Consider the following 11,940-nt stretch of genomic DNA (forward strand, 5'->3'; position numbering starts at 1 on the left):
TGTAGATAGAAAACGACAGACATAAAAACTTCATGAATAAAATATTCATAAGTACAGGTGAGCTGTAATGTTTCAGCATAGCGATGTGTTCTTGACGTCATCACCGTGCACACGCACAACGGGTTACAGTATGTGTGGGGGGTGCAGAGACCTGTGCAATGAAATACTGTAGGCTGTCAGGAAGTGACATCATCATGTTTGATATATTAAATTTTACACCATCAGAATTCCCCCTAAGAGCATCTTCTCAAATCCACTGAATTTCCAACTGCAAAAAACCTGGCTTTCAAATTCCTGTAAATGATTTCAGAGGGCTTTTCTTGACCTCACATTAGTTTTTCCCGATACCAAACGCACACAGAATTTCCTTTTTACAATTTGGAGATGAAAATACGTAACACACATTTCTAAAAACAAATGTGTAATAAAACTCTTTGAAAGTAAAACATATACAAACACATTAAATATATTGTGTCCATTAACAAACTGAAAATAAAAGAATGGCGTCTTGGCGTCAAGCCTGTTCAGTGATAACAACATTTAATGAAGAGCGTTTGCTTTATGAGAGTCTACTGTCTCACTTACAAAAAAGTTAATACACGTGTGCTGTTAGTATGTTTTTAAACAAAATAAAGAACGCATACTTTCAGTCAAATATTATGTACTCAGAAAAACAGGGTTGGCACACTTGAAGTATACGCCTACTAAAAAGCACAGTTTTAAAAACAAAAAAGTGTGTCAATTTAATCCTACGTAGTAATGAAATAGTACACTAAGAAGAACAAGTGTTACCTACAAAAAGCATCAAATATTCTTGAACTTCGCTTACTTAAAAAAAATCTTGAAGTATACTTATTTTATTGTAATGGGTTCCATCAAGTCACAACATTTCATTACCCAATGCTAATAAGAAAAAAAACAAAAAAGCACCAGATGCATTATCAGTTCTGCCTTTTTGAATGAAATAAAACACAGACTTATCTACTATGAACACTAAACACGAATCACTCTTTATATTGTTATAAAGTCCAACAGCTTTGTCTGCTTATACAATACACCTAACACTCAAAAGACGAACGTCTGGGTTAACATGAGTTTAATATTTACACCATCACTGCTGTTTGCAGTTTTCTCTCTTGTCTTTGGCTTTGTGTCGCCCCGCTTTATCGTTCTGCCGTTTGGTCGGCGGTATGAAGTTGGGCTCTGGCAGGTAATCGTAAAAGATGCTGTGCGGGTTACGAGGCGCCAGACACACACCTGCTGAGAAAACAACAACAATGACTTCTGATGTCACAATTAATGACGTTTTATTTTTGATTTAAATGTGCGCTTGTACCTGACGGAGGGTTGGTGGAGATCTGACTCTCGCGCTTTCTCGCCTTAAACGTTGGGTCCAGCTCTTCAGCGATGTTGTGTATGTGCTGCGATTGGCTGCGGGAGATAAACGAGGTGTCAAGATATGTGTTGAGAAACAGAAGTGTGTGTGTGACAGAATGTGTGGCGTACAGTGCAGTGCATGATGGGCTTGGTAGATGGGTTTCAATTGTATAGTCTTCTTCCACAGGCGAGTGCAGTCCGTCTGAGTTTAATCTCTCTCTTAACATCTGAAGGGCCTGAAATTGAAAAGAACACAGTTCTCGTGACCATCCCTGTATAGCCGTGTGTGAAAGCAAGTGTTGATAAAAGAGATTCCTTCAGACCTTCCTGGTTGTAGTGTTGTCTTCATCTCTTGGTTCACTCGGTCTCTCTTGGATTTCTAGATCTTGTGGTCTGTTGTTGAGTCTCTTATGATGGCGCTGCATGTAGTGGGCGATCTCCTGGTAAAACATTCAAACACGGCTGAGATCACATCTACAGTAGTTGCCAAAAGTGATGTCCAAAGTTTCCATTTCGACAATATTTGCTTTTAATTCTTCCTCAGGTTAGATTCAACCATTAAAATATGAGGTGTATGGTACAAAACTGACAAAACACTGAACATTTAATGTATTGGTTGGACAAAGTGTATTTACTGTATGTGTGACAGTGTATCTATTTGTTTTTCTACCTCATCCTGGGCTACTTGTGCTGCAATGAAGTCCACTTCTGAACCAGAGCTCTGAGGAAACTATGCAACCAAAGACACAAACATAAATAATCGTGTGTGTTATAGGTTTGCAAAAAGATCATATTTTTCATTAATACAAACCCAGATTTATACAAAGAAAATCTCAGGTCACGCAATCAGAATCAAGTATTGTAGAGATACAGTATATATATATATATAAGATCATCTTGAACCTCTCTGTGAGGCAGCAAATCCTCTTCTTCCTGAAGTCTACGGGCCAGTTCAGCATCCTGAAGCACCTGCTCCCAAACTCCCAACCCTGAGAGAAAGAGACAATTCCTGTCCTTATTTGATGGTACTATCTAAATAAGAAAAAGGCCGAAAAAACAAAATATAGCATCATAACATGCCTTCACACAGAGGAGAGGCACAGCTGTCGTCATGGCAACCAGCTGCAGCCCTCTGCCGTTTCATCTCCATTTCTTCTTCATCCTGTAGCTGCTTAGCTATTTCCTGTTTAGAAGAGCACAATATTTGAGTTTGAGTGAGTCTATTACACAGGGGTGGAAGAGAAGTGTTATAATAACCCCTCCACAAACACATTTACTACGGTATATAGGGACATACCATTCCCACGCCCTAACAAAAAACGTTTTGACCTTTGGAAACATTTTGGGATGTCCTAGTGAATGTATTTTTAAAGAAAACTAGGAACATATTTGGAACTTAAGTACATCACGCAGTTTGTTTTACTATGTTATTGAGGTCATTTTATAGACTTTTGATTTTTATTGTTTTTTTTTAACAGACTCGTGTTATTTCCTATTCCATAACCCTCACAGAAAAATGTGCACAGCATGAAATACTGAGAAATCATGATTTGGCCGATTTATAAACTTTTTGTATCTAGTGAAGAAGTCGGACTATTATTCACTATGAGGACATATAAGTATAGCTAAACCTGTACCACACAGTCGCACACACTGGATTTAAGACCACGCAGAGGTGTTGATGTGGGCAGTGAAAGTTCCATCACGGTGTCACTCAAACAAAAGCGTGTCACTTCACAGCGCTCAAAACCAGACTGACAACCACCACATCGCATGTAGAGTGCAGACCCGCGGAAAGTACAGCTCACACACACACACGCCTCCACTCGCTCTATATGTGACGCCCTGAGAAACTGCTGAGAGCATCGAACCTCATGAACAATGACATCACGGAGCATCTCTGTATTGAGTGGTGAAACATTCTGAGCAGTTATAGTGCGCACTGAGATTAGTATCTTATCTGTATTGTGTCTGATTATGGTTTGTTTCATTTCCAAACATCAACTAAAATAACAGAATCCACCAAAACACTATAGATTATACAATTCATGCTCATACATTTGGTTGTGTTATGTATTTTGTTGACAATGAATATAAGATAAAAATAACCCCAATATTTGTCTATGAAATGTTTAGAAATGCAAAATGTTTTGGATAAAAGCATACTTTTCTAACCCTGTTGAAAAAAACACCCTAATCATGCGTCAGGTATGTTTTGATGCTGGTTTAAGCTGGCCATGTGCTGGTTCCTCACCAGTTTAAATCAGCTAAGGACCAGCACATGACCGGCTCAAACCAGCACAAATCAGCAAACCATGAAATGAGAAAATGTAAATGTAAAATGGAATAACTTGAGAAGCCTTTCTTTTTTGGCTGATGTCGCTTCCTCCTCTACAACCACTGTGTTATTTCCAAACAATTCCTACTTGATTCTGTCACATTTCCCAAGTTAAATGCATTTTATGAAGAATATGGTACATTTTTCTCAGTGGTTTCATACAGGCCTGACACGTGACACGGCGACATTCTTGGCCCAGTTTCATGACCCTTTATGAACTAAAGAGCCAGAAGAGGAAACAAAAGACAAAAAGGGTATTTTATCGTAAATGTCAGAAACGGCTTCATCGGCAGGAAACGGGTCGACTGAATACGGGAAATAATGACAGGAAGCGAATTACACTTGGATTAAATCCACAAAAAAGTCCTGAGAAAATCTAGGAGTTAATGTTTATGTGCAACCCTCCACCCCACTAAATTACTAACTACAAAACAACCACCCTAAAAACCACACTACACAGCAGTATATACCTCATCTGTCCAATAGGGGGCAGTGTTGTAAAAAAATTCACACTTTTTTTTCACACTATTAAAGGAAGGGTTCACACATAATAAATACATCTTTTGTCATCATACACTCAATGAAACGTAACTTCAAAAACAACACTACTAAAAAGGCAGTTCATATAACTGACATAACCAATAGAATATTATATGCAATATAGAAGCCTTCTGAAGCCATTCGAGAAATGTAATCTGCAGTCACCTACACAGACAGAATTCTGATTAAGCTTTCAGTAAGTTCAGTAAGTCTCATCACCAGATCATTGTTTGAAAAAATTGTACCAATTTGCTTTTAGGAAATCTTGACCTTCATCAAAGACAGATGAAGATGTTCACTATAAAGTTCATACTTTAACATCTTGTAAATAAACAGTAAATTACCCTGTAGGAAAGTCAATCATACACTTACACAAATAAACACACAACATCATAAGAGTGTGTGGCTGATGGGTATTCCGGTCTTAGCACTTTACTGCTGAAGTAGACCGAAAGATTGTAATAAATAAGAGAATTAAAGTACGCTTAGTTAAGCTCCAGCAATCAACATGTGAATCAGCACCATGGTGAGGTATTTGTCATTGTGCGGCACTCGGTGAAAGAGTTTCCATTCTGGTGCCGAGCCCGACCGGCCCACCCTCACTGACTGAGACCTTCACAACTCACATGGACGAACTCGTTCCAGCAACCCATAGAAATGTACACAATTGCTAGAATCGACTTCTAAATCTCATTTTCTTTACTACGAAGTATTGAGATAGTTCACCAAAAATGAAAATTCTTTCATCATTTACTCACTCTCTTGTCATTCCGACCCCTACATGACTTTCTTCCTTCTGCAGAACACACAAAAAAATGTGTTGGTAACCATACAACAGTGGATCTCATAGACGTCCATTGTGTGAACACAGAACCACGGTGACATTTTTCAAAATATCTTCTTGTGTGTTCCACATAAGAAAAAGTCATATATACTGTGGGTTTTGAACCACATGAGGATGGATAAATGATGACAGAATTTTCATTACCGTTTGACTGGGTGTACATGGCTTTGCCCTGCACATCAACACATACAAACACAGCAAGTCTATCAACACTAGACAGGGAGGACGGTCAACACAAGAGCCCTAATTAGACAACACCACCCTGAGTAAACAAAAGACAAAAGTCCTCTTCAAATATAAAGCACACAGACTCCAAACCTTTGGCAGAAAAGCAAAGCAAAACATCTCGCATTTTTGATTGAACATTTGGAAGAAAAATCCTTTAGGTTTCAAAACTCGTAAGCCTTTGTAATTATAACAAACACTACATTAGTCTTGTTTTATTATTTAACAACTTTGTGCAACGTTTCATACATTGTTACTGTGGCTGGCGTGTCAAAATGCGGAAATTCCTCTTTAAACTACTGCAACTAAAAACACCACAGACAGTCAGACAATTACATCCTTAAGACATTTTCAAAAGTGCAGAAGAGCGCTTCGGAAAGCCTCTTCTAAACCACAAATACAGAATCCCAGTGTTCCACGACTCCATCTACCGAAGCATCCAGCGAGACGCTGAAGACGTCCCCGTGGGAACTTTCAAAACCACTCCCGACAACAGAGACCGCAAAGCTAGCACTTCAGACACCAGAAATGTCCGGCCAACAACTAAATAAAGGACGTGTTCAGAGAATAAAAGAATACTTGAGGCAAATGGATATCAGAGTGTGAGATCCTTCAATTACAAGAAAGGTCACATTCTTGTTTCTTTTCTTGAATCTTTCGTGCTAATTCTATTCTTTATCTCTCCATCAGACTCCCACAGGCAGTTTAATCCGCTCAACATGAGAGAATACAGACCAACACGTACTTTTTGTCATGTTATGTTAAATGATACCTCATCTTCTTTCTCTCGTCTCCTGGCCTCCTCGGCACATCTCTGAAGCTCTTCTTGAAGCATCCGAGCGTATCTGCAATCCTCTTCCTCACTGACAATCAGAAATAGAAGGAAAATATTGAGTCATACCCAGTCCAGACAAATGATTGATAGCGTAGAGGAAAGAATGTATCGAAACTGATTTAATTGTATTCTTTATATTCGTCTTTCAGGTTTTACGACGGAATAAGGGGAGTCAAAGTTGTTGGTTCAAATACAGTTGTGTTAACGTGTGTTAACCTTGATGGTGAAGACATGAGGTGCCATGTTTCTTAAACATCATATGAAAACAGTTGGTTGTACTCCTTTATCATCATCTGTCTGGGGTCACCATGTACTCTTTCTTTTAGACTGTGTTGTTTGTTTAAGATGAATGTAACCAATAAGAGTTCATCTTCAGAGCTGATAGCCATATCAACATTGTGTGGAAGATTATTATGAGGGGAAACAACTTTTTCCCAACCGTGAATCAACTTTCTAAAGGCAAAAACATTCTTGGGGTATATTTCCTTAAAGTGATAGTTCACCCAAAAATGAAAGTTCTGTCATCATTTACTCATCCTCATGTCATTTCAAATCTGTACGAATTTTTCTTCCGCAGAACACAAAAGAAGATATTTTGAAAAATGTCATTAGCCGGCACCCGCAAAGAACCATTTACTCAAATGTTCTTATAAGAACCATTTCTTTCTTTCTTTCTTTTTTATAATCTAAAGAATCTTCTTTCGACTACAAAGAGATATTTTGTCAAAGATAAAGGTTCTTTAGATGTTACAGGAACCATTCAACCACCATGTAACACCGTGTCTGGATGCGGCGCGCGACGCGTGCGATGTAGACACGGTGTTACATTTACTTTTACACAAACTTGTGGAGTTCATGCCAGCTTAAAAACATGCAGTCATTCAAATAAAGCATAGACATAAACTGACAGTCTAACATTGTTCAAAAGGAACCTGAATTGAAAGTAATTACGGGTTTCACATTCCTGAAAATATGGTCTAAAAAGTCTTTGGAAATCCCATCATGTTATCATCAAGTGTCCTGACAACATAAATTAACATTTGACCGCTTTGAGTTGATTTCAATCATTTTGTACGCCCGTTGTCAGACAGTACATGAGAATCAAAGTGACTTTTTTGTTTTTGACACCACCAAGATCGCCGCGTAATGAGTCCCCTATTCATCTTTCTTTTCTTTTTTTTACGTGTGACATTAAGACACTACTCCTCCATTTCGCATATATGTTTTGAATAGTCTTTTTGGAAAGAGAGTGAATTCTGGAAAAAGTTACCAGAATGACTAACATGGCTTACATGCCCTTTAATAACCCACCAACTACGTGGCACAAACCTTGGAAACAAATTATTAGTGTCACACTGGGCTGAAAAAGTTCTGGTTTCGGCCTGGCTTCCAATGGTTTGCCAATTTATCTCACACTACACCAACTAATCCAGTTACACAACACGAACGAATGATTCAGCGCACGTGTCGAACCCTGACGATTCTTACCGCTCCCGAAGATCTCGATGGAGATCTGCTCTACGTTCCTCCTCCTCCTCCTGCAGCCTCCGGGCCAGACGGACATCGGTCTGCACGGCCTGATTCTTCTGCATGTTGGTGCTGTAGAACTGCTCGACTGAGATGATAAGACACAGATGAATAACACTTGGGTTCTGTTAAACGCAGTAAAATAAATAAGGATGGGAGAGATGCCGACACTCACTTTCCTGCTCCTGCAGACTTTGTGCTAAAGCCCCGTCTTCCAACACAGAAAAACACTGGCACACTGTGACAAAACACCAAAAATAACAACAAGATTTAAAGAAGACATTACTCGAACATTCAGCAGTGATTTTTGAGTCATTAATGTGAAAAAGGTGCACAAAAAACACAAAACTGTTGTACCCTAACACAAAACAAAACCAAGTAAACCCAGAGTACAGTTAACATTATGCATATTACTTGTAAATAAACTTAAAATAAACAAATGGGCATCAACGGTCAAGTCACATACTTAAAGTTTACTGAAGATACTGTACATACTGTCAAACACGCAAAACTGTGTACATTAAACACATGTACACGAAATATCCTCCCTTTATGCTCTATGAAGTAAGTGTGATAAAATCTCGGAGCTATTAACAGCTCATGAATTTCAACAAAAGCATGTCAAACATCAAACTAATATAACAAGAGACAGCTTGTGTATCAAGACATGATTCAAAGACCTTCACAATAAAACATTAGATAACACACGTACAACATTTTCAGAAAGCAATATACAATACAAAAAACCTTTGAATTTTTCTTCAAAGTCTAATTCTAAAATACTCCTCTATTATAATGAAAATGTTACCATTTTTAAAGATGCGCCTGCGTCTGTTCGTCAAGCTGTGCCTACTGTCATGCAGCACATACACATGCGTGTGTGGGTTCGTCATGTTTAATGAAGGTAGTAAACAGCCCTGCTGCTCTGCCACATGCATTTGGCAAAAAAAAAAAAAGCAAGGAGGAAAGAAACGTGCCGGTCCTCTCCACCCGGAGTCGAGATGGAAAACCTGACATGGCTCTCAGGACAAACGCTTGTTTCATAAGAAGCAGGAACACTCACAGTTAAACTTAAGGCCATGAAAACGTGCTTTTGTTTGAGTCCATAACCAATATTATGCAATGTAAAATTAAAAGGTGTTTCGAGACTTGAAATAAAAGGAAATGTGTAGAAGGAGACGTGGTTTTCAATCAAGAGACACGTGTAACTCCTCAAACCAATGAAAGTTCAAATGTAAAGGTTACCTTTGAGGTTTCAAAATCATATTTATTTTAACTCTAGATTGTTAATGTAGCTACCATACTAAAGCGACCTTGTGTTATTAGTATACTTCCTATACTTTCAGTGAACTTTGCAAGTTTTTCTCTGAAATATACTTAGAAGCACACTTGACTTTCACTGACAGTCTGAGCATATTTTTTCCAAGACTTGAAAGAAATATGATCAAGTTTGAAAAGTATTACCTAATCAGGAACCGTAGTATACTTAGGAAGAATGCTTGAGTGCTAAAAGAATATATAAATAGTAAGCCATAAGTTTGTTTACCATAAGTAAAAAATGTACAGTTCGCTGAGAGTAGCTTCAAAGTGTAAACTAAACAATGTGCTGCAAGTATTGAACTAGTAAACTATCAGCATATTTTCAGTATGTTCACTTGTATTACAGTTGCACGAAAATCACAGTTGTAAACTAGATGTATACTCAAAGTTTACTATACTGCATACTTTTATCAACTAAAAACTGGACCAATTTAGTGCCAACTAGTTCTGAAATAGTACACTATTTCACTAGTGCACTATTTCGGACTGCTTAAAGAATCAGCATGATGTGAATTAAAAAACAAACTGACAAAAAAAACAACATGTTTAAGGTGTAAGAATAAATATTTCTACTGAGGAAGAGGTGTGGGGCAGTTAAGGGTGTGTTTGTTTGAGTAAAATGAGCGTGGTCTACCCAAGTCTTTTGAGCCCCCCTGAGATGAGACGAGGCCCCCAGGCCAAACAGATGGTGCTATTCAGAGAGCGAGAGAACGCAGCAAAAACAAGAGAGAGTAATCGGGACCCCTGCATGAAACTATCAAGTATTTCATGTTCGTCTTCTCCTCCCGCTCTGTTCTTCTCTCGGTCGCTCTCGCTCTCCAGCGGTTCTTTGTCTATATTTGGCACAGGCAGCCACTTCAGAAGCAGAAGCTATAAATATACGGCGGTGAATTAAAGGGGGGTGGGTCACGTGTGAACTCAGAAAACCAGGTCAGAGGCTCTGTTCCAATTCATCTACAGTTCATAGGCCGCAGACCAGCATTCTAACTGAGATGAAATCTAATTGGATTTGGATCGTACATCAGATGACATGAACATGAACAGATGACAGCTCAGCACAATGCATTTTGGGATTGCCTTCTCTGCAAATGATGCTGTCAAACACTTGCAGCAATCTTCAACATCGGAGCCCACCAAAGTTTCGAAATAGTCGACAACAAATACCAATCCAAAAAAATGATTCCCTGTTTCTCCTGTTCTCGCCTCCCTCGCAGATTTTAAGCGTAAAGTAGTCGAACAAACGGTTAGAATGGTCTACAAGAGAGCATCTTTGCATGCGTCCAACAAAAATCTCCTGCACTTGAACTCCTCGCGCCGTCTTCCTGCCCTTCAGGCCAAAACGGGAGAAGATTGGAATCTCAACCCAAATCCTGTTTAAGAAACAGGAACGCTGGGAAGCTCATGGGCTCATCCAGGCCAGATAAGAGCACGAGTGGACAGAATCCAGCGCTTATCTGCTCTACACAGCACTCGTCTCATCTGACATCACATTCCTGAATGTTGATCTCATCTCTTATACACGACAGCAAGCACCGCTAGACAACATCCGACATAACACAGATTCATCATGCACGTGCATGTTTATGCTTTTATTAGCATTCAAAAAGGTTTGCTACTGCACCGTTTATTTATATTTTTCTTAAATTTGATTTCAGTGTTTTTCCTTTCACATAAACGCAAGTGGCCGTTTGCCCCGTAGTTTGCCACGAAGATGCTGAATGTAAACAGACACTTTGAGAGACAAACGTATAAAAACGTACCGTCATGTACACCTGGCAGGTGAGATTTGTCAATGTCAGTTTCTGCCATGACTGATTCCACACCGAGCTCACAGTCTCATGATGCGATGAAGAAATCTGCACGACCAAACTCTGGAGAGAGACACATCGGATAACAACTATCATCTTTATATGTGTAACCTATATATGACTTTTATCACTGTTGGATATTGGATGTGTACAGTATGACTTCAATGGCATGTGCCAGTCGTAATCTAATCTCTCCAAATCCCTGAAACAATAACACGCATTGTGCTGAGAATGAAGACGTTGGCAAACGTTCTTATTTCTCCAAGTTTCTTTCCTGCGGTTGTGAGCCACTTATTTTGGTAAGCTTAGGAAAGTAGTTTTGTGTATAATTAACAATAAAAAAGACAATACATTTAACTCAACCCCTTACAAAAATATAAGTACACTTTCTTATTAAGTATTTCTAAGTAAATTTAAGTATATTTTTAAGTATCCTTTATGTAGTAAGTATATAAATATCAATGTCTTAGTATTGCAAGTGTATTATTTCAATGCTATATGAGTTTATTATTAACAAAAAATTATTAAGAAATTCTCAAATTCTTGTTAATCTTTCAATCCAAGTTTTCAATCAGATTGTTGCAATGCTGTTTTTTAGTCGATTTCTCAATTTTACCAACACAAGTTGTGCAAGTCCTTCTAAAACTGTAAGAGCATAACTTACACGATCTTGAAAGTTTAATACAAACAATACACTCGCCACAATAACGCACAGAAAACTAGGTCATGTTACATTACATTGTTCATGTTACTGTACTTTTCGTTAGCACCAACTTAATAACATAGAAAATACATAACGTAACATATTTAGTTCATGTTAATGTTTTTAATAAGTTTTCACCATAATAACTTTCACGTGCAATATGTTAAACGATGTAGCCTAAACAAACCGCGGTTTAAATGTTAGAGAAAATAAAACAAACGTGTTGTTAAAGTGTTAAAAACACACTTACCCAGAGTTCGATCTGTCATGCATGATACGCGCGTCCTCAGTTCTTCATCTCTCATGAACTCTTACAGCTCGCCTTTGTGTGTCTGATACTTTTGTTCTCAATCAAAACAAAGTTCATGCGAGCCGAGTTCGCGTGTGCATCTGTCGCCACCTGTTGGTCTACTGAGGAACTGC

The 11,940-nt window shown here is 38.5% G+C and overlaps 1 protein-coding gene across 3 annotated transcripts; it reads right to left on the reverse strand.

Moving 5' to 3' along the window:
- Positions 1 to 1,103: 1,103 nt before the first annotated feature.
- On the reverse strand, positions 1,104 to 11,926 carry ccdc50b (coiled-coil domain containing 50b). Of its 3 annotated transcripts, XM_057362198.1 has the most exons (12): positions 11,768 to 11,926; positions 10,767 to 10,877; positions 7,862 to 7,924; positions 7,648 to 7,774; positions 6,097 to 6,187; positions 2,458 to 2,560; positions 2,281 to 2,366; positions 2,048 to 2,107; positions 1,701 to 1,817; positions 1,507 to 1,613; positions 1,337 to 1,431; positions 1,104 to 1,260 (listed from the first exon to the last, which is right to left on the reverse strand). In XM_057362198.1, the coding sequence occupies exons 2-12, from the start codon at positions 10,813 to 10,815 to the stop codon at positions 1,112 to 1,114; spliced, it is 1,047 nt and encodes a 348-aa protein (XP_057218181.1). In that variant the 5' UTR covers positions 10,816 to 10,877; positions 11,768 to 11,926; the 3' UTR covers positions 1,104 to 1,111. The 3 variants fall into 3 exon arrangements, with proteins under 3 accessions (XP_057218181.1, XP_057218179.1, XP_057218180.1); XM_057362196.1 differs by lacking the exons at positions 10,767 to 10,877; positions 11,768 to 11,926 and adding an exon at positions 8,495 to 8,690; XM_057362197.1 differs by lacking the exons at positions 10,767 to 10,877; positions 11,768 to 11,926 and adding an exon at positions 8,495 to 8,689 and having other exon boundaries at positions 1,104 to 1,257.
- Positions 11,927 to 11,940: the final 14 nt, after the last annotated feature.

Source organism: Triplophysa rosa, linkage group LG20, assembly GCF_024868665.1.
Source record: "Triplophysa rosa linkage group LG20, Trosa_1v2, whole genome shotgun sequence".
Lineage (NCBI taxonomy): Eukaryota > Metazoa > Chordata > Actinopteri > Cypriniformes > Nemacheilidae > Triplophysa > Triplophysa rosa.

Bases quoted from the DNA above. Each gene is read 5' to 3' on its own strand.
- ccdc50b (XM_057362196.1), bottom strand. From the start codon at position 8,624: ATGCATGTGGCAGAGCAGCAGGGCTGTTTACTACCTTCATTAAACATG. The intron at 1,614-1,700 runs GTCTGAAGGAAT...TTTCAATTTCAG, and splicing joins ACAACACTACAACCAGGAAG to GCCCTTCAGATGTTAAGAGA. The intron at 1,261-1,336 runs GTACAAGCGCAC...TTGTTTTCTCAG, and splicing joins CTCCACCAACCCTCCGTCAG to CAGGTGTGTGTCTGGCGCCT.